General features: G+C 39.8%; 1 protein-coding gene across 1 annotated transcript in view; it reads right to left on the minus strand.

Annotated features, from left to right (window-relative positions):
- Positions 1-1506: 1506 nt before the first annotated feature.
- The window catches only part of SEMA3C (semaphorin 3C), a 155466-nt gene continuing 133531 nt past the window's right edge, over positions 1507-23441 (minus strand). Inside the window, exons 13-18 of the mRNA XM_067564544.1 lie at positions 20356-20444; positions 17073-17114; positions 15641-15798; positions 8092-8159; positions 4868-4998; positions 1507-3110 (exon numbers count right to left, since the gene is read on the minus strand). Of these exons, the coding sequence (XP_067420645.1) occupies positions 2697-3110; positions 4868-4998; positions 8092-8159; positions 15641-15798; positions 17073-17114; positions 20356-20444 (902 nt within the window). The 3' untranslated portion in view covers positions 1507-2696. The remainder of the gene's footprint in view (positions 3111-4867; positions 4999-8091; positions 8160-15640; positions 15799-17072; positions 17115-20355; positions 20445-23441) is intronic.

Here is a 23441-nt window from a genome sequence, read left to right on the forward strand (position 1 = left end):
TTCTGTTAAAAACAATGTAACTATCGTTTCTGAGGCCTGATGGGGGCCTATTAAAATTTCACTGTAGTCAACCACTCAAAGAATAAATCGTACCCTTAAATGCTTATTAAATGCCATATTTCATCTGGAATCAATTACGATCCTAACAACAGACATTAATGTTATACTAACTGTGCGGTGAATCTGTTGAATAACATTGGAAGAGCAAGTGCAGCATAGAGTATACGAACTAATGTCAGTCTAGGAGGTAGTTTTGTTTTGTGGAGACACAAACAAATTTTTGGTTTGTAATTTAAGTTTCTGGATCTTCAGAAAGTCTCCCATCCTACAAAATGGATATTTTCTCCACTGCAAGCAAGACACTTGGCATAAACTGATTTTTATTTACTCATTTTTATTTAATCTTTGTAGGGTCTACCCTGCCAGCTCTTGGGGCCTGATACGAAGTCCAGCTAAGTCAATGGGCAACTTGCCATTGGTTTCCATGGGCTTTGGTTCAGGCCTTTAAATAAATACCAGTGTATTTAATACCACTAATATGCATTTAGGCTTTGAATCAGCAAAGTACTTAAACACATGCTCAAATTTAAGCACATGATCAATCCCATCCCACTTTAAGCAAAGCACTTTAGCATGTGCTAAACTTGCAGTTAATTATGAGTAGTCCCCCTAATGTCAATGGGACATAAGCCCGTGATTCAGTGATCTGCTGAATCAAGACTTATTTCCCAGTTCTTCCTTCACTGAATGGCAAAATGGTAACAAGCCTGACTCTGATATCACTTGCATCAGTTTGAAACCAGAATAACTGAATTCTGCTAGTTTCTCCATCACACTGGTGTAAATTTTGAGTAATTCTATTGACTTCAGCACACTTACTCCCGATATACACCAACAGAAGTGGGATAAGAATCATGCCCAAAGAGTTTCCATTAATAGTTTTAAAAACAATAATGTTAAAATACTAATGGATACATATTCTGTTTGAAGGCATTTATTAGAGCTGCTGGAATTTTTTTTTGAAAACCATCTCTGGGTCAGAAGTTATCTTCCCTCAATTCATCATAAAATTATGTTTTGTTGGCTGAATATATCCTTTCTTTAATTAGCTTATTTTGCTGCAGTCGGAAAATATTGCATTAAATGTGATATTCTGTGGTACTATCTCTGGCTAATTCCTGTGGCTAATGACTGTCTTATGAGTAGACTCATTGGACTCCAGGAACTTCTCACATAAGTAAGACTAGCAGGATTTGCCCCTGATATTTTGCATTACAGATGGTTGGAAAATGGTGACTTTTTTTTTTACCAGATGGCTGGATGGACAAAAAAACATTCACCAAATTTTCAACCAGTTCTATTAAGCATGTTACAGATCATGATTTTCATTAGAGCTGGTAGAGATTTTTTTGAACAAAAATGTTTTTGCTGAAAAATGGCTTTTGAAAGTGAAAATTTCACCAAAAACATCTTGTTTTGAAAATTCTTTTTTTTTTTTTTTTTTTTTTTTTTTTTTTTTGAGAAAACAGAATTTTTTCAGTTTTCTTTTTTGCACCTTTCTAAACCTTTCCCTTCCCCCCAACCTTTTTCAGCAACAAATAGCAAATGTGTTTTAAAAAAGGAGAGAGGATGAAAGAAAGGGGAAAAAAATAAAACTGGAAATGTTTTAAATCGAATATTTTTGGAAAATATTTTTGTGAACATTTTTTAAGTCAGCTCTTTTGGAAAACTTTGAAAAGACATTGCTTTTGAAATTTTCAAAAATGTTCATGATTTTTTTCCAATCTGTTGACCAGCTCTAACCTTTATCATTTGGGACATGATAAAAGAAATCTGTGGTTCTAGTTTTTGAGGAAATGTTGTACAATACATCCACATTCTGGTCACTTGTAAAAACAGGAAGGTAACATTTTCAAAAGCATCTAAATGACTTAGATACTTTTGAAAATGTTATCTATAATCAAAGTCCTCATGTTGCTGACAAAACTATGCAATGTTATAGGGCCAATATGCTATTTGATATCAATAGGAGCAGAGATATTTGTAAATTAAATCTCAGCATGTATTACAACTCATATTATGAACAATAATCTACGTTCACTGAAGTATAAAAACATTTTTTCTCATTTTGTCCTACTTTTACCTTCATTTGACCTTTAGTTTTTTTAATGTACTATCCACTTCTACTGTACTTTACTTTTGCCAGCTTCTTGCCTACATGCGTTCACAAGACTTATACAGTGAATGAAAGCTGCAAACCCAACATTGAACCGTAAACAATTAGAAACTCACAGACTTAAAGGCAGTGCAGGAAACCCTGGGGCACCACCCTAATCTGAACATCCATCTTAACCCAAATTCTCTCTCTCCCCTTCTGTTCTGCTTAATTCCAAAACTGCAAGTTAACACACTGATTTTTTTTCTTTCTTTTCAACTGTAAGTAAATATCAGGACATCAAATGGGTTAAGGTAAATACTCAGTTTTGCCGCTAGGATGGGGCCTATTCAGTGCCAATGAGCATCTCACAAAGAAAATGCTTATTGTGTATTTTCTTTAATTAAGTTACACTGCATTTTACTGGGAGTAGGGTGGTTTCTCAGGCTTGCTTTAATAGTTTTTATTTTAATATGCTCTCAGCAGACAAACACGAGACCCTGCAGGGAGAACAAACACATCTGAGGCTCCCAATGAAAAATTAAGATCCTGGTAATTGATTCCTTCGGTTCCTACTTTTCCTGCTGTTAATCAGGGCTTTTAACTTGCCATAGTCCCCTCTCATCTTCTGAGATTCTTCTCCACGTTGTCCTTGCTGTCTACTGTCTTTGCAATACTGGTTAATCATCTGCATTTCTGAATGGCTGAACGCTGCAATGAAGTCCTTTGGGTGGAACTGCAGTGCTCGTACAGAGCTGGCCCAGGTCCAGGGGGACCACTTGTCAGTCATGAAGGCCACCATATCTGAATCTAACACTTTGAAGTTGATCTTTGCTATGGTTTGCTTGAAGCTGTTCTCTGTTGCAATGCAGTGGTAGAGTCCTCGGTCAGTGTCCTGGACAGAGCGAATCAGGAGTCCTTGCTCAGTTGATATGATCCTTTCATTCAGTTTGACCTACAGGGATGAAAGGCAAAATAAATTTCTTATAGACTGTGATGGGTCAATTAATTACACACGACACATCTTCTGGTATCTTCTGGTGACTCTCTTTTCACATGCCTGTTCTGTGAAGAGTTTTTCTGAAATTGATCTTTATTATGAATTTCAAAAGTTATTAAAATTAAAATTTTAAACTATTAAAATTTGGGAAGCCATACAAGGAAGGAGTTTCAACTACCTCCAAAGAGGGTAGACCACGGGAGGATAAAGAGACTTTCTCTGCCAGCATGACAGACCTGGGAGCCTGCCTGTTAACAGTGTGTTCTGCTGACATCTGCTGAAAGGAAGATGGAGACTGTAAGACTGGAGGTTGATGTCTCACTGCACACTGGGTGGCTTTTGGGTATATGCTTTAATTGGGTATTAGCCCCAGAGGACAATTCTAGACAGAATTATATACCTGGTGTAGATTCTATATGATGGGTGCAAAAGTGTCTGTAGGAAGGATGTCATTCTATATTCAGTTTTGCAGGGTTTTGGAGAAATTTCTACAGCACACAATTTAATTTAGGTGTCATGCCTATGACAGTCCATGATGGCATTCTTATTAAATATTTCTATGTTACGGCACTTCACTTGGCATGATGAGTTACAGAAATCTATTTTGAGTAAATCTATCCTTGTGAAATTTCCAGCCTAGTTCCTCAAGCAAAGGATTCTAGGATTCAGAGAGATTCAGCTTAGTTGAAAAGAAACAACCCTCTGATCCTTTAGTGGTTCACTCATTACTAATTCCAGCATGTGTTATTCCAACACAATTAAGAAATAGAAAGACGAAAGGGGACTGAACTCCAGTGTATGTTTCTCTTGGGTAAGGAATGAAGAATTGAACCTACATTGCTAGCACAATGTTTGAGCATTCATTTTGCTCAATAAAGGCATGTTTTACTCAATAAAAGCTTTATTAGTCCTCTCTCTTATTTCACAGGGTGGCCTGACATGAGTGTAACACTTTCCATTATTTATATTTTGTCACCTGCACCATGTTACTCTCTTATTCTTACAACAGACGTTCCTTTTTTTCCCAAAGAATATCTGCCTTAGATTTGAAATGGAAATGATTTTTCCTTTTTGTATCCCTGAAGGAAGGCATGCTACCCATAAACAATTATACTATATGTTCGAGTGCTGAAACTTGAGAGCCTTGGAGCGTGCAGTAATGGAAAATGTGATTACACCATAGTGGGGAAAATTCTTGTAGCCGTAAGTGTTTTTAGCTCAGGCTAATTTCTTGCTAAGGAAACCTGCCCCATTTCCCCTCACTTTCCCTTTTATCTTCTCCATTGCACAAAGGTACTGCTGTACATAGATCAAACTCGTGGATTTTACACATCTTGTTTCTTTTATATCTGCTTCCTTGGATCAACAGCATGTGCTGACTGTGCAAATATTCCCATTACAATCACCTTGTTGTGGAGGAAAGATTTTCTATTTAGTCTATTGACTTTAGGTGTAGGCTAGGATTTTCTATGGGAATTAGGCACCCAACTGCCATTAAAAGTGAGCAGGAGTGAAGTGCCCAACTCCCTTAAGCTCCTTTGAAAATCTCAGATATAATTTATAACGAGACTGGCCCTCATCATGCCAAAACTCTACGATACGTTCATGTCACTTTCGTAACCTGCTTTGTCATAACCAGACTGTCTGAGCCCCCAGATTGAATGCACTTTCTCCTCTTAGATTGATTGGTGCTGCTGAGCTGCATTACTCACCTCTTTCCTTCGGTCCTTGTCTTTCTGTAAGAGCCATTTAATGGATGCCTGGGGAGATTTAGGGGTACACTCGAGGAAGGTGGTGTTGTTTTTCACTCCATACTGAATGACTTCTGCTGCATTTCTGTATGCTAGGAAGCAAGAGAGAGCAGATAAGAGTATTGTGGTACAGATGCTTGATTCTGACTTGGAAAGCAGACATTTACATGTCTGGAAAACTGGCAATCAAGGCTCCCTAACCTCGCTGAGTCAGACATGATCTGTGACACACTAGACTGAAGGCATCCAGGAATCTGTTATTTGGGGCAAAGACCTATAAAAGATAGCGAATGAAGTTTGGAGAAATGTGATTTAGGCCAAACTGCAAATAGTTCAGTTATGGGCATAGAACGTTCTGAGAAATTAGGGCACCTGCTCGTGGGTCACTTAACAAATCCTGGGTCAAATCCTACCTTGTGCAGCCTAGGAATAATTAGAGGATACACAGGGAACTTCTTCTACCCACTGTTCCCATGCAGCAGCAGTCCAGGGTGTCATCCTAGTGCTCTCTAAAGAAGGCTGAGCTATTTCATATGCTTGTCAATGCCTCGCAGCATCAAAAAGATACAACCTGCTACCTCAGGGATATGATTAGGCCTGTAGCTGTACCTTGCATGTGCAGTGGGGGCTAAAAAGGGCCAAATTCAGCTTCTTGTTCAAAGCAGCATTAAGGTGCCCTTCAGTCACCTCTACACATCATGTAGTCTCACTCTACCCCCACTCACCAGGTGCAGCTACTTATATAGGTAGGACAGGACTTAGTTCTAAACCTGAAGCACAATGAAAACTTTGCATAGATTAGACAGAGACTGAGACCTGGAGACATAAGGAGAAGATGCCAGTCTTCTCCTTGGAAAGGCTATCAATTGATTTATAACACTCCAGCAATACTTGGGCATATGTTGAATGTGTGTCATCACCTAGATGTATTGTGCTACTTCACATTCTTTATAGATGAGTCTGTTACTACTATCACATGTTTAGATTTGTATTAGTTTGCTCAAATAATAATACTGGCCTAGGCTTAATTTTTCTAACATTACATGAAATCTAATTTGTATTTCTGAGTAAATAGTAATAGTTAAAAATAAATACTGTATATTGAACCACCTAGACATGGACATGCCTAAATCCAGTAGCCACACCATCATATGGCTGTTACCCTGTCCTTCCTCACTCTATTCCCCCTTCTCCTATTTCCTGTCCTCATTCACTGAGTCACTTCTAAAACTGGATTTAGTTGGGGAAGGGACCTTTGCGTTCTGTTTGTTCTATTTGTTACCTAGCATGCTTTGGATTCTGTAATAACAACAGTAATAATATTCTTAAGTTTATGGAAGCAATTCTGAAGTACTTGGCATTCAAAGTCCTAATTTGGCAATTAGCCGGACATTGCACCTGCACAGAGTTTATTGCAGAACTGGGGCTAAAGTGAGTTTTATGTATGTACTTTAGGACTGCATCATATAGGAATATACACTATATAGAATGAGAGCCTATCTATTTGTCTACATTTTCTACATTTTTAAATAGTTTCCTATAGTATGGTAGTAACTAAATACTTCCATTTTTTCACGAAACATTTATCTGCAGATCTATAGCATATTAGTTTCACTTCTTATATGTGCTCTGAAAGACAGAGAGAGAAAGAAAACAAAGGCTTTTTCATAACAGCCCTAAAAGCTAATAATAATTTGGCAATGCTAAAAACCTTTACAGAATATTTATAGAGTGATCATGCAAACCTATTAGTGCTCAATGCTATATTTAAATATAGTTTTGTGCTGAAAAACATCAAAGCCTCACATGTTAACAATGTTGAGGCATGAAACATGGCATCTTTTGTGCCTTGGTTTCAAAATCATATTATGAATTTGCTAATACATTTTACTCACATTGGGTCTTTTGTTTTTTTGGTTGTTGTTCAATGTTTTTTCTTCTCAGTGTGCTAGTTTGCCATAAAGTGGCTTAAAATATAAATTATATGTTGAAAGAGTCTAAATTATGTTTTTTTTATTTCACTGGAAAAAGTGGGAGAAGGGCCACCTGTCTATACCCTATCTCGTCCCTTCCCCTATCACCAAAACTTCCTTGAAAAGAGAGAGTGAAACATCTTAATTAAGAATAGTCATCAGCTCAGTGGTTAAAGCACTCACTTAGGTTGTAGGAAACCCATGTTCAAGCCTTTGCTCTCCCTAATTCAGAGCAAGGACTTCTTCCTGGGTCTCTTAACTCCCAGGTTAGTGAGTCACTCACTCTCTTTTCCCAGAAATTGCATTCTGGATCTGGGAAACCTTCTTGATGAAAGTTTCATTGGCACAGGATAGGTTTCTATGAAAAAGTTTTATTTTTGACAAGTTGAAGAAAGTCAGCATCTCTACTGTTGAGTCCCTAGATGGCGCAGCGTGAAAGAGACAAGAGCTCAGACCACTAGATTATCACAGCCCTTACTCAGCCTGCGGGGCAGTAAGATGGAGGCACAGATCCTCAAAAATATTTATGCACCTAACTCCCTTTGAAATTGATGGGAGTTAGGCATCTAAATACCTTCTGAGGGTCTGGGCCTAAATTACCAACCTGTTTGGCCCTGGAATTGGGAGAGGAAAGAGCCTTAGCTCCACTGCCTCAACTCATTGGTCAGAGTAGATGGTCAGGTGCCATCAGGGTGTAAAGGAATGAAGTAATATATTCCTGCCCTAGTGCAAAGGGAGAAGAATTGTGACTCAGAGAAGTGTCCGAGTCAAAGTGCCCCCTGGGACTACTCCTGAAGGAGGGGGGATGCAGCTTACATGACCTCTTACTCAGGGCTGTGCCCAAAAGCACAATCCAGCCCCAAACAACTTCACAGTTCAGCATAATCGTCAGGCTCAAGATCGGAACAGATGGTACATGGGCGGAAGTGTGTGGGGAACTAGACCAGTCCATGATTTCCCTACATTTGGCTCAAGCCATGCTGCCAGACTCTCCCTTTATAATATATCATGCTGTTTTATCATACAAAGGCACATTTCATGTAACATGCAAGGAAAGGATGTTAAAAAAACAACAACTAACTCAGGCTAGGAAAATGATTGTGCTTCATTGTTGGTTTACCAGTAAACCACATGGCTGATGTGAAGGATGACTCACATGAATGAAAGTTCAAGTGCTCTCTATATAGTATGATCATCTTTCAGTTACAATACCTTTCAGGTTAAATCCTCGGCACTGAGTCATAGGGTTGCCATGTCTCACATCTTGTCTCCGGCTCCTCCTGAAATATTTGGAAAGTAAAACTATTACTCTAAGATAGCCACACTGTAAAACAAACTGTTCACCAGATTATATATTAGTATCAGTGGACGTGACTTACTGTAAACAATTCCATGTTTTACAATTTGAATTCATAAAAGGCCCAGATCTTGTTCTTATTTAAGTCAACAGAAGTTTTACCACTGAAGTCAATGGAAAGAGAGCTGGGATCTAAGACTGACCCTATTCATGAAAAAGGAAACCCAGACTTTTCTGAACCTCAAAGAAGGTGGGCTGCATTCAGGTGTCTGAGAAATGTTTCAACTGCTTTGTATTGTATCCAAACTGGTTCATCCATTCTTCACTATCAATCAGTACATCCTTTCAACAGTTATACAGTGGAACAACATGAAAATCAGAGGTCTCACATTACAGGGGTTTGTACAAACGTTGTCAGTTCCTTTTAGAGGTCAAGGCAGTCTTGTAGTCTTGTAAGCTCTATGACTGTTCATCATCAATTACTCACTATTTGACTTTAGATATGTTACCTAGGCCAATGTTTCCAATTGGGTGCCTAAAGTTAGACAGCAAGGTAAGTAGTCTGATTAACAGAGATACCGAACATCCATAACTGTCATTAGTTCTCATTGACTGAGCTGAGGTTTCTTTGCAACTCAGAAAAGCACACCACTTATTTAGGTGCCTAACTATGGATTAAGGTGTCCAGCTCTTAGCATCTGGTATGGAAATGTATGCCAGAATCTCTGTGCCTCAGTTTACCTATCTATAATATAGAATGAATAATATTACTCCGACTTAAGAGCATATGGTGAATTTTAAGTCATTAATGTTTGTGAAGGGCGCTGGGATCATCAGATGGTCATGACATGCCCTATTATAATTATTTTTCTCCACATGAATTCATGGCTCTCAGCCCAACATAAAATTTGGTGGCTGTCTGTCTGTCTCTCCCTGCTTGACTTTAGAGTTTGCAACAAAACCAGAAACCAAGCAATGTATTATGTGGCTTAGGATTTTGTTGCCTTTCCCTACATTTCTTCAGCATCCTTCAGCCTGGGGAATGAATTAACAGTTACGCTTTGATATTAAAAGATGATACTATGTCAAATATTACCTGGCATATCACAGGTGCACATTCATTCCCTTGCTCAGTCAATCAATCATCATCATCTTATTTTTACATAGCGTTTATCTTACCATAAACAACAGGGCAGATTCAGGCTGTTCTTGCATATGTGAGAAAACACAGAGCAGATGGACCCTTCACTTCCATCACTGCTTCCCAAGCCCAAAGGGCAGCCAGAATCCCAGTGATTGTGCTCCCCAAATGCAAGATGAAGGGGAGCTATAGATCCATTAGGATAATAGAGTTACTTGATGGTAAATGCGAACAGAAACTGGCTCCCTAGAAACAATACTGGCTCTGTGGATGTAGGGAAGGCGGTGGACGTGATATACCTTGACTTTAGCAAAGCTTTTGATACTGTCTCTCACAGTATTCTTATCAGCAAGTTAAAGAAGTATGGGTTGGATGAATGGACTATAAAATGGATAGAGAACTGGCTAGAGCATAGGGCTCAACGAGTAGTGATCAATGGCTCCATGTCTAGCTGGCAACCGGTCACAAGCGGAGTTCCCCAGGGGTCGGTCCTGTGGCCGGTTTTGTTCAACATCTTTATTAATGATCTGGAGGATGGGGTAGATTGCACCCTCAGCAAGTTTGCGGACGACACTAAGCTCGGGGGAGTGGTAGATACCCTGCAAGGTAGGGATAGGATACAGAGTGACCTAAACAAACTGGAGGATTGGGCCAAAAGAAATCTAATGAGGTTCAACAAAGAAAAGTGCAGAGTCCTCCACTTAGGAAGGAAGAATCCCATGCACAGCTATAGACTGGGGACCAACGAACTGGTCAGCAGCTCTGCAGAAAGGGACCTGGGGGTAACGGTGGATAAAAAGCTGGATATGAGTCAGAAGTGTGCCCTGGTTGTCAAGAAGGCTAATGGCATATTGGGCTGCATTAGGAGGCGCATTGCCAGCAGGTCACGGGAAGTGATTATTCCCCTCTATTCGGCATTGGTGAGGCTGCATTTAGAATATTGTGTCCAGTTTTGGGCCCCCCACTACAAAAAGGATGTGGACAAGTTGGAGAGAGTGCAGCGGAGGGCAACAAAAATGATTAGGGGGCTGGAGCATAGGACTTATGAGGAGAGGCTGAGGGAACTGGGCTTGTTTAGTCTGCAAAAGAGAAGAGTGAGGGGGGATTTGATAGCTGCCTTTAACTACCTGAAAGGGGGTTCCAGGGAGGATGGGGCTAGGCTGTTCTCGGTGGTGGCAGATGACAGAACGAGGAGCAATGGTCTCAAGTTGCAGAGCGGGAGGATATTAGGAAAAAGTTTTTTACTAGGAGGGTGGTGAAGCACTGGAATAGGTTACCTAGGGAGGTGGTGGAATCTCCATCCTTAGAGGTTTTTAAGCTGAGGCTTGACAAAGCCCTGGTTGGGATGATATAGCTGAGGTTAGTCCTGCTTTGAGCAGGGGGTTGGACTAGATGACCTCCTGAGGTCCCTTCCAACTCTAATATTCTATGATTCTATGAATACTTCACAAAGAGCACCTAGCTTCCAGAAGCTTTCTAACCACCAGAGGAGGGAGGTTCTGGAGCAGCCTTTCAAGAGGAGTAGGGGGGGGCAAACCACCTGACTAGTTTTAGGATGGAGCATGATACATTTAAGAATGGGATCGTATGATGGGACTGCCTATGACAGAAGGGGAGTGGACACAACATTCCAGAAGGTCCCTTCTGGTTCTATGTTCAACTTTATTTATAGTGTTTAACATGTGGAGATTTGGAAACTGAAATTTTATTCTCACCAGACAATTTAGCCTTCTTATGTAAAGATTTCTACCACTGAATAGCAAAGGGCAATTTCAATATTTATCAACACATGGTCAATGCAAAATCCTATTTCTAAGAATATCTACTGCTGGGATTTTTTAATAAGAATTTGCTCAGTGCACTAATGATTCAGGATTCAGGAAATTAGGAGTCTCAAAAGGCCCCTGTGGCACCAGAATCGCCACAGTTCTGCTCAAAGAAGTGTGGCTTGCTGCAGAGAGGGCACAAAGGGAATTTTATTATCTCTTCCCCACTTCAAAGATGGGCTCAGTGAGTGCTTTGCAAATGGGGTTTGAGGTGAACAAGAGATAAGAAGGATGGAAGTGTGGTTTGGGTTCATGATTGCACAGATCCAGTGGCCATACATTGCTATACAAAGTGTATGCAAAACTTGCAACAGCGGGCAATATGGATGGGGAGTCAGGAGATCTAGGCTCTATTCCTTATTCTGACCTCGATCAAGTCACTTCATCGCTCTGTGCCTCCGTTTCTCCTTCCATCCTAACAACTTAAGAATGGCCATATGGGGGGTCAGATCAATGGTCCATCTAACCCAATACCCTGTCTTTTGACAGTACCCAGTGCCAGACGCTTCAGAGGAAATGAACAGAAAAGGGCAATCTATCAAGTGATCCAATCCCCTATCATCCAGTCCCAGCTTCTGACAGTTTAGGGACACCCAGAGCTTGGGGTTGCATCCCTAAACATCTTGGCTAATAGCCATTGATAGACCTATCCTCCATGAATTTGTCTAAGTCTTTTTTGAACCCAGTTGTACTTGGCTTTCACAACATCCCCTGGCAATGAGGTCCCAGATTGAACTGTGAGTTGTGTGAAGAAGTACTTCCTTTTGTTCGTTTTAAACCTTCTGCCTATTAATTTTGGGTGACCCCTGTTCCATGTGTTATGTGAAGGGGTAAATAACTCTTCCCACTTCACTTTCCCCACACCATTCATGATTTTATAGACCTCTATCATACTCCCCCCAGTCATCTCTTTTCTAAGCTGAACTGTCCCAGGCTTTTTAAAATCTCCTCAGATGGATGCTGTTCCATACCCCTAATCATTTTTGTTGCTCTTCTCTGCACCTTTTCCAGTTCCAATATATCTTTTTTGAGATGTGGCAACCAGAACTGCACACAGTATTCAGTGTGTGGGAGTACCACGGACTCATATAGTGGTATTTTGATATTTTCTGTTTTATTATCTGTCTCTTTCTTAATGGTTCCTAACAGTCTGTTAGTTTTTTTTGACTCGCTGCACACTGATTGCTGCTGCTCCATCTATCTTTTCTCTTATAATGTAACTATCTATTAATATGTGTTTTTGTAGCACCCAATACAATGGGATCCCAATATCAGTTAAATCAGCAAGGTGTTACTGTAATCCCAATAATGAATACTACTGCTAACAATAACACAGTTCATCTTAGGGATCATAGCTTCAACTGTGAACTATTTTCTCAGGCTTTTGTGCACAGAATGAATTTCTAAGCAAGTAAGATTTCATGTAGCATGAGACAAAGTTAACTGTCCCCACTTCAAACAGAGTCATTCAAAATGCTTTGGTTACTGAAAATCTGCAATGCAAATTTGATGTATTTTGTCATTAATGGAGCAGGATCTAAAAGTTGCAGGACAGCTGTGGTCCAGCTCACTGGGAGATGCAGCAACAACAAGCCAGCCTACCTCGATATAGCTCAATCCTGCAAGGTGCTGAGTGTGTCTTGAATGCATCCCATTGACTTCATTGGGAGTTTAAGGTTTTCAGCTCCTTAACTACTGAAAATTCTTGAACTTAACTACAAAAAATCCTTGAACCAAATTCTGCTGTCAGATGCAGCCCCTGTGCAATTCCCATTGACTCAATGGGAATTATAGGCCATTATTATTATTATTATATTACTATAGTGCTTAGAGGCCCCAACTAAGATTATGGACTACTTATACGAGGTACTGTACAGATGCAGATTGAGAGACAGTCCCTGTCCCGCACTGCTTACAATCCCTTATCACCTCCCTATATTGATCAACAAGAAACGTTTTTGAAGGGTGCATTTTCAAATGTGTCACCTGTGTATTTTTAATGCTCAATATTACAAATACTGCACCCCTGTAACATGGCCTGAGTTATCTACAGATGACAGAGAAAATAGTGAAGACTTCTCTATGAACATCAGAGTAGGAAAATATCTTGGTAAACCATAATTAGCGATGGTCTTTCAGAAGCTGCTCCCGTATCCCAATAAGCTAATTAAAAGACCTAATCTGGACAGTTGACTATTTATCCAGGAATAAGAAGTGGAAATGTTTGTTTGGGGAGGATGTGTTTGTGGGTGTGTTCAGGAAATAAGGAAAAATCCAGGTGTGTTAAGGTTATGCCTTGGAGGATGACACACAGCAGTAATACACAAAGCACAGAGGTGGCGAGAGAAAGATTGACTGTAGCAAGATACTGCCGTATAGACTTGGGGATTTGGCTCTAATTACTGATGTTTTCTCCAGCACAAGCTGTTACTTTAGATAAAGGAACAACTCATTTCCTTAGCATATGAAAAACAGATTGTTTTCCATACTCTTTTTGGTGTTTATTTTGGTATGCTATAAAAATCACATTACAAACAAAATGTTAGCAGCAGAATAAAACTGAATGGAAATGACATGAATCTACATGATGGAAGTGTCAAGAGGTCAACTGGAAATTGGAAATGTTGGGCCTGAGTTTTCATTCTGTTATACCTCGTGACAGCTTTAAGTTGTGTTGGCACTGCAGGTGGGCTGAGAATCCAGCTCCCTGGTCATTCCCCATCCTCCCACCCTGGACTTTGCTTGGTGTCAGAAAGAATCTGTCCTGAAGACCAGCGGTCAAATATTGAACTTTGCAAATTGTAAAAACAAAACAAAACAAAACAAAAAAAATCCCCAAGGAGGTAACTGTATCATAAAGTATATTTTGTTCACTTAGAACTAGCTGATACTTTATGAGTTAATCCCGTGTAAAGGATTGCCTTGAGCTGCCTCATCCCAGGAGAAGCCCAGAGAAGGAATTGTCTCTCTTCCCATTTTTACTCCCAGATGTTAGCAATTAACTACTGGCACCAGGTCCATTGGGGGATGGAGCCAAGGCTCCATTCATTTCCTATCCCTCTCTCTCAGTCCTTCACATACCTGAACAGGGGGAAGGACCATGCACACACTTCTTGGGCTCTCCCTTGCACCTACAACTGTGATGCAGGGAGGTTGCACAGGGGAATGTGAGTCTCATTCCTCTTTCGCTCCTCCACAGGCCAGGTTAAGACCATGCTTGTCATAAAAAATTGAGTTTGATAATACTTCATGCAAAGTGCATTAGATATTCTGTAGTCATTTGTACAAGCAGTGAAGCCCCGGTAATATGAGACCTCTCTGCAGCACTCTGCTATATATATTTCCCTAGAGAAGTGGCGCGAGGCTGCTATTTTGCACAGACAGTATGGTTTGTGCCATTATCTCAGTGTGAACTTGAAACCTTCTGTTGTAAATTAAAGAAAAATTGCTTTCCATGTCTGCTTTAATGAACCTCATGTGGAAAATCCCAAATCTAGCAGGAATTATATGGAAATGAAATTTGCCTGTATCAGTCGGGTTCCAGAGCAGGGTGGGAAACACTCTTCTTGTTCTATGAATATTTTTGGGAGTATGAAAATATTAACCATACTGAATCATCTGAAAAGTCGAAATGTCAAAAATGTTTGCATTTTGAACATTTTTAAAAGAGTAGATCATGTCAATCAAAACATTTTGTTTCAGTAATTTTTAAATGTTTTGATTGTAATTTTTTCTTTTTTTCAACTGTTTTTTAGTCTAATAAGAGTACATTTCAAAATGTCATTTTGAACTCGAAAATTTGATATTTTTTGTTTGGTTTCAAAAGTGTTGGAATGGAATATTTGGACAATTTCCAAACTTCTTTATTCCAACATTTTTAAAGTCAGGAAATTTGTCAAAACAGACCCATATTTGTGAATAGTTTTGGTGTCAACAAATCAGCGTTTTGAAAAACGACTCCTTGAAAAATTCCCAACCAACTTGATTCCCTGTATATAGTCCTTTTCAGTGAGGAGAAACACATAATATAAAGATTATAATACACCAGACACACTCTCATATATTATCTTGCATGAAAGAGGTGACCATCATAGTTACATCCACAGCAAACAACTGTATTTAAACAAAGGCAAAAGCATCACTGGATTCTAATTCTATTCTACATCAGCATTACTTCAATGTAACTCCATTAACTTTCGTGCATATATTGTATACCAGAGGAGGATTAGGCATTAAAGGTAGAATGAATTTTTTCTTTCACAATATATTGCTTTAAATATAAAAAAGTGATCTCTTTAGCAGATACTTTAGCAGATACTTTAGGTCAGTCTGTAATGCTAAATGCAACAGGTATCTCAGTATTATTTTTAAGGAAGCCAGCAACAAAAAAAGTCTCCTTCCGCTATCACATTACATAAACCCTGACTGCATATGAGAGTAAAAACCTGACTTGTACTTTCTTTGCAAATCTCAACAGACTACTGAATACTTACGCACCTTTTCCCTGTTGGGTAGAACCTAGAGCAGGAATTGCCGTCCCAAGCGCAGTAAGGATCTCTGGCTAGGCAGCAATCAGCACAGGCTGTTCCATAGATATGGCAGCGATGCAAAGATACCTGGGTGATTCCTTCATCTGAGCTCACATACAATTGTTGCTGTTGAAGGCAATGGAAACATTTATTTCAGATGCGGAGGTTAGAGGAGGAGTTTCACCCAGGAGTTAGCTAACAAACCCATAAAACCTTCCATTAATTTTGTAATTAACTAAAAATCAAGAGATGAACCACTAATGGTTCAAAGCCAAAGAGAAATCTCCCCCCAAGTTAATATGCCTATAACATTACCACCTCCTGTTAGAAAGCACTTAAAATGCTATGGAGAATGCTAATGGATTTTTTGGACATTGAGTCTCAGCTGGCAGATCTGAGTTAATATAATTCAGATTTGAGGGCTTGGTCCTTAGTGAGTGTGGATTATTGAATCAAGCATTTGAGCTAAGTAATTTATCTGTATACAGTCTCTTTAAGAAATATTGTGCAAAGCTTCTAGTTGGGTTTCTCCAAGACATAGATTCCAGAAATGCAAAATTTAGGGATTCCTCTAGGTTCAGATTCTGATGCTCTGACTCACCTTAAACATAACCTTACTCCAGGCCAGTGGGACCACTGGAGTCAATGAGACCACTCACAGAGTAAGGGTCATTCAAGGTGAGTGAAAGCATCAGAATCTGGAACAAAATGACTGGTTCCAACCAGGAGCCAGTTAAATACCATTCCTTACAGTGGAGGTCAACCCTGGATCTGAACATACCTGAATTGTGTGGCCAGAGCCATCTCTGTCACAATGCTGGCAAATCACACTGAGTTTAATTTCATAATTAGTAATTAATTAATTAATAATTTGATAAAGTCTTGGACACAATTCATCACCTTTAAATTATTGTAATACAGAATTTTAGCTCCATTTTATCTTGGTTGTGCAGTCACACAACAATTATGATCACCATCACCATAATAATTACTAATGAGTCATGGTAAAATATCCATTACAAGTGAGCTAGACAGACACAAGCTCATCATAGGTCCAATACTACCTTTTCCTGCACTCCCTAAGCATTGAATGAATAGTTTAGACAAATAGCCTCAGTCTATGGATTGTTATGTGATTGACCATATGGTAATTTTTTTGTTCCCTTGTTGGACTGTTGACACTTTTGCAAATAACAAATAATGAACACTGGACTAGTGAATTTTGTCCTGATGATGCTGGAATAGATTCTTAACTAGTGTAAATTGGGAGTCAATGGTGCTACGTTGAAGATCTGTTTGTTTGTGTTTAGTATGGTGCATCATAGTTAGCTTTTTTAGGATCTTAAATCAGTTTTGTCCTCAAGTAATAACCATTGAATGAGTGTTCCACTGTTCTTTACCTTTTTAGATGAGATCTTCATTGTTGTTATAGGAGCCTTATTCTGAAAGACAAATCACATTTATATGCCTTCTTTTATTTATGATGTCATGACATTAAACTTTAAAGTTTGGTAAGACACAGTCTTTTCTAGATTAAACTATTCTTTTCCAGGCTCCTGATAGGATGTCATTCACGCCTAATCATCTTTTGTCACAACTCAACAAATATGACATAAACACAAAGTTTGAGTCAGTAAATATATTGGCTGCATAAACCTCTGGACTTGACTCATACACATTAACAAGTGTGCTCACACTTCTGGCTGACCTGCTCTTAAGAGCTGCCTCACCACTGCAGATAGGCAGTATGCGTTTTCAAACCATCACTCTCTCTTTGCAAGGTAACAGCATGCAGGAATCATGTAACAGCTCATATGTAATTAGCACATTTGCCGGACAAGGAGAATTAATATTTCTTCTACACTGTCTACAGTGCTTACTGTTGGTTACTGTCCAACACATGGTTTTAGATTATCAACAAAAAATGCCAACATTACAAATGATGTGTTGTGTTACTAAATTTTTGTTTTTGCTCAGCATACTCAGAGAACATTGAACACTACTGTATTTAGTTTTCAGTGTCTTTCATTATCTATGTCAAACTGAATGGTAAAGAACACCCTTAGGAGTTATTACATCCACTCTGTTAAACTAATGAAACAATTCGTTATTCTCATCAAAATTAATGGTATCAGTAATGGCAACAATAATGGTAATCATTATTTTGGGGCTCAAGTATTTACTATAGTAATCACAAGGGAAGAATGCCTTTGTGGTAGGTCAGGATTAAAGTACTGCTCACCAAAAGAGCTGTGTGGAGGCTCAGGACTGGAATAACAAGGGGCTTTTCAGAGCTCCTAAGGGAGTGTGGTGTTGTAACACTTCAGGAGTGAGTACTTGGGAGCTGGGAAAGCTGGGTCCAATTCCATGTTCCACCACAGGCTTCCACTGTGATCTTGGGCTGGTCACTTAGTTTTTCTGTGCCTCAGCTCCCCAACTAGAAAATGAGGGGTAGTAGTACTTCCCTACCTCACAGGGATGTCGTGAGGACATATACATTAAGATTATGGGGTGCTCAGATGCTACAGGAGAAAAGTTGTTCTCTCTTGCAACAGAGGGCAGGACAAGAGGCAATGGGTTCAAACTACGGCATAACAGATTTAGTTTAAATCTTAGGAAAAATTTCCTAAAATAAGAACAGTAGTACAATGGAAAAGACTGCTTCAGGAGGTTGTGGAAGCTCCTTCATTGCAGGTTTTCAAAAGGGGGCTGGATAGCCATCTGTCTTGGCTGGTTTAGACACAACAAATCCTGCATCTTGACAGGGAGATGACCATGGCAGTCTCTTCTAATCCTATGCGTCTATGATTCTACAGTAGTAGGGGACATATAAGTACCTGCGGTAGATAAAATGAATTGGCAGATGTTGGGGCTCAGGACTGGAACAATAAAGGCTTAGCAGTTGAGAAATGAGTCATATTGACATAGCTGTGAGGGGGTAAATGGCCAAATTAATAAGGTTGTAGTTGCGAGGTTATGCCTTATGGGTAGTAAATTTGCAGAGCTCAGTGTGTGGGAAGCTTGTAGTGTCTAGTCCCTCCTTGCTTTGAACAATTCTATCTGTGTTTCATTTTAATAAACACGGAACTGCATCAGAATGTCCCCCTTTTGTGTTGGCAGTGCTGTTCTGGGGCTCTCTGTCTCTTCTGTCTTGCGTGGAAAAAAGATTAAGTAACTTTTCTCCAGCCATCTTTCTCACTGCAATCTGCCAAATGTCACTTTGGGTCTCAGATTCCACTTTCCCTGTCAGAGCTACTTTTTAAAAAGAAAATACTTGACACTGCATGCTTTACTTCATCTTAGTCTTTATTAACACTAAGCCTATGCTACCCATGTCCCCCTCGATTTTTGAGAGTCACCAGTAAAGCCCCAACCCAAGTACATGTGTTTTGAGCCCAGAGCTTATGCCAAAATGAGGGCTCAGAATGACATATCATGTGATTGAGATGACCAAGCAGGCGACTGAGAGTCATCACCCTGGGTTCTCTCCCAAGCTTTGGCACAGACTTCCCATGAGCCCTTCCTTTCCCTGCCTCAGTTTCCCCTGGTGTAAACAGAATTAATAATATTTCTGGTGAATGGAGTTCCCAAAAGTGATATTATTCATGTGTACTTTTTAAAAAAATAGGCTTAGTCTTCCACTCAAGGCCTAACAAGATAATTTAAGTTCACAGGTAGCCTGGGCTACAAAGTGACTGTGCAACCTAGGTTGGGACAGGCCTTTACAAGGGTGTGCAGAGGAGGGTGGGCCAGACAGCACTCCCTTGTATGGCTTGCACAAGGGATGGCCTCTGTCCACAGGGGAGAACAAGTTATGCTTCTTTGGTGTGCCAAAAGAGGGCTGGGAAGAGATGGGGCCATGACTTTGTTTCTTCCACACCTGCCCATACAGCAAGTTAGCCACACCATAGGGAGTAGGCATCCCAGTCCCTCTGCACACTAGGCTGAGCTCCCCTGGGGGCAGGACAACTCAGTACAGATTGCTACTCAGGCTTGTAGCTGAGCATTGCCCTGAGTCTCCCTGGTAAATGGCAGTCCACTCACAAAAGTTAAAGAGCTTTCACCATAGGGTGAACAAGTTTGTTATTGTTCTTACAGGCTGGAATGACTGACAGAGACTGCTTAAATATCTTTTCCCTTAATTGTTTATGCCGTTTTTTCAGCTTAGCATGATTTAGGCCGAAAGCTTTTGGACTCCAGTGACATCTGGCTTTAAAGAACTGGAGCAAAGCAAAAACAACACCAGTTTGCTTCAGATCTGGTTTATAATCAGAAAGCTTATCGTATAATCAAAGTAGAAAAAAAAAAGAAGGAAAGAAAGAAAGAAAAACTTTGATTCCAGTTGCAAATGGCTGCTGTCTCAATATGCGATGCCAATGATAAAAGTCTGCTGCTGGCAGCCAATATAACATGACCTCTTAAAAATGTGATTATCAAAATCCTTTGAGCCAGGATGACAACATAAGAAAAACAAGCAACTTGAATGTAGAAAAAAAGAGTTAAGCCTATTTACACTCCACATCACCTTACTCCTATTTCCTTCAGTTGGAGGACATCAAGCTGACATTATACTAATTTATTTAATCTTTTATCAAATTCTAGTCACCCTTGACAAAGTCTTTGAGACCAAAGCGTTTGTGTGAATACACATGTTGTAGGAATGTAAGGGAGAGTGAGACAAACCTGAAAAACCTCCAGTTCTTCCAAAATGAGCTCTCCACTTGCCGAAGAGTTGGTGGGCAGGACAACAACTTTCTGTACAGTCCCCTGATCTGGAACACAGAGAGAGAGAGAGAGAGAGAATAGATGAATTCTTGCCAACTAGGAAAAAATATCAGAGGAAAAAGCATAATGGAGAGAAGGGTGAAAATGATTTTCATAAATTCACAGATTTAAAGACCTGGAGACATTAGATCATCTCAGTCTGAACCTCATGTACTACACAGCTTCATTCCTGTAATGAACCCAATGACTTTGTATGAATCATACTAGAAAGAGTTATTACAGATATTTTAAAACCAAACACAAACAGGCAATAGATGTATTAGACTTTTCTCACACCTTTTTTTTTTTATTAGGTAATGGTCAGATATTTATTGTTCTTAATTTATAGCACTCAAAGGTGCCAGTCAGAATTAGGTCCTCACTGCTCTAGGCACCATAGAAACACAGAGGAAGAGGCTACCCCTGCCACAAAGAGTTTACAATCTAAAACCACAAGACAAACAAAGGAAAGGGGAAATGGACACAATGTAGAATGTTATGTGCAATTCATAGCAACATCTAATTGAAACTAATGACATGTAAGCAACCTGCATGGTACAAATTTCAGTGCAGGAATCAATTTTAACACGGGTGAAAGGCAAGGCCTAACCAGTGTGGGTTATTGTGCACCATCAATAATTGGGGCCTTATGTAGCAGCAGGAGTCACTGTTTTGATCCACATTAAAATTTAGTTGGCGTTGGTCCTGCTTTAAACAGGGGTTGGACCAGATGACCTCCTGTGGTCCCTTCCAACACTAATCCTCTATGATTCTATGCTTCTATGAAAATCAGAGATGTACATGAAGAATGTACCAAAACTGCTCTCCCACAAGGGCACTATAAAAACACACAGTAGGATGCAATCTCTGGCCCAAAAATCCACATGCCAGCATTACATTTGAAATGGGTATTGAGGTGGGACTTGAAGGAGGGCAACATCGTTGCTCTACGGATTGGCTCAGGGAGGTTGTTCTATGTGAAAGGGGCAGCATGGAAGTTAGTGTGTGAGGTGACACAATATGAGACAGTTATGTATTATTGATTATATGATTAGTTATTTATTATTATTGATTAGTATTATTATTGGTGTTACCATAGCAGCCGGGGGCCCAAGTCATAGACCAGTTCTCCTATGCGCTAGGGCCTCAAAAGTAGGCACAAAAAACTTGCATCTGATGCAGTGGAAAAGGCAGTGTCAGAAGATAGAGTCAAAGAACGGTATGAGATGGTAAGAATGATAGACCAGGAAGATGATCATAGCAGCTAATTTTATGCTGCTCAGCCAGGACAGTGTTGGCTCTTCAGAAGACCATGAACCTTGTGCTATATCTACACTATGAGCTATGGGTGTGATTCTTCTGCTCAAGTACACATAGCTCGTGCTAGCTCTCATAAAGCTTGTGCGAGTACAAATAGCAGTATAGCCGCTGTAGCATGGCTGAGCCCTGCCATGTAGGTACCCATCGGTTCCAGGCAGGTTTGTAATCAGGAGCACTCAGTTGTGTTTCTACGGCCGCTACCTGTACTACTGAGGCTACAGTGTAATTTATACTCCTGCTAGCTCAATGACAGCTAGTGCAAATATGTGTACACAAGTAAGGGAATCACACTGCTACCTTGTAGTCTAGACATAGCTTTGGATGAAGAAAGGGCTATGGGTTCCTCTTGTCAGGAAGGACTAGAACTCAGACTGACTACAACAAACCTATTTTGCTCTATGCTGTCACAGAGGAATAAGATCAAGGAGTTTGTCTTGAAATGTTTCAATAATAATGCGGAATTGTACCCATAAAATGTTAGAGCTGCAGTGTGTGTGTGTCACTATGCATTTGTGCCTGTAGGGAGGTGATCTGAGTTTCCCATCAGCCAATCTATGATGCTGACAGAGGAAAGCAAAAGAAGGAAACTTTTGATTTTGTTTTTAGGGTCAATGACTAAATTCTGGAGCTGGCGTTGGAAGGCAAGTTGGTTGCTGTAAATAATTTAAACCATTCTTTTTCCCCAGTGTAAGCCATCAGATAGGCTTCATACTTTGGTTTCAGAGTAAAAGGATTGTTTTCATGTATAATAATCCCGACCCACTATTAAAACACACTGGTTTTTTTTTTAACATTAAATCAAGAAACCAAAAGCAGCCAAGATATAAAAAATGTATAGCTATCAACTGTACATGCTCAGTAAATGTTAGCCATGAATATTTCATGAGGATTTCTTCTATGGATATCGTTTGTCCTAATTATGCAATGACATGATGAACCCGTTCCTTCCAAAGAAACTTACTTCAAACTAAATCTTTTTATAGGACCCATGTGGTGTGGACAGGATGCTGGTATTAGCAAAGCTGTTGAGGACCTGAAAGAGATTTACTGGTGGTTGAAAGTCCTTCCGTGGAGCTGAGAGTGTATGGATAAGGCACCAAACTTCACTTCTATAAAGCCAGTCAAGCAGTCATGAATAAATGTAGCTTATACACTTAGTCTGTCTCTACACCCTCTCCTTCTTACCTCTCTTCACAGCATTTTGTTATGACTCTTCTCCAGCAATGTCCCTTGTTCCCTCAATATCAGGATATCAGACAACATTGGTGGGAAGGAGTTGCAGATTGTCATGATTTTTTCAATACGCTCTCAACTGTCCATCCTGTGTCCTATAAACCTCACTTACAGAATGTAAAGTACTCAAATGCACATTTGGTGAAGACCTTTCCTTCTTTCACATATGCAATGTGGGTCTGAGCCATGCAGAAGTAAATGAATTTGAGCTATGAAGTAATCCATACCACACATTAAAAACTGAAAACTGGTCTTCAATGCAGAAACCCTGAAATGGGCTGCTGAAATCAGAACTTACATTAGGAGAGCAACATGGGCATTTACATGACTAAGCACTGATATGAGCACACAGATTCCAGGACTTGGGTCCTTATAAGGCACCCCACCTCTGAAAACTGGGTTCCTGTATCATTGCTGCTGCAATGCCTTGATAAAACTGGGAAAGTTTAGGA

This window comes from Emydura macquarii, unplaced genomic scaffold, assembly GCF_026122565.2.
Source record: "Emydura macquarii macquarii isolate MOO-44397 ecotype Brisbane River unplaced genomic scaffold, CSIRO-AGI_Emac_v2 contig_2636, whole genome shotgun sequence".
Lineage (NCBI taxonomy): Eukaryota > Metazoa > Chordata > Testudines > Chelidae > Emydura > Emydura macquarii.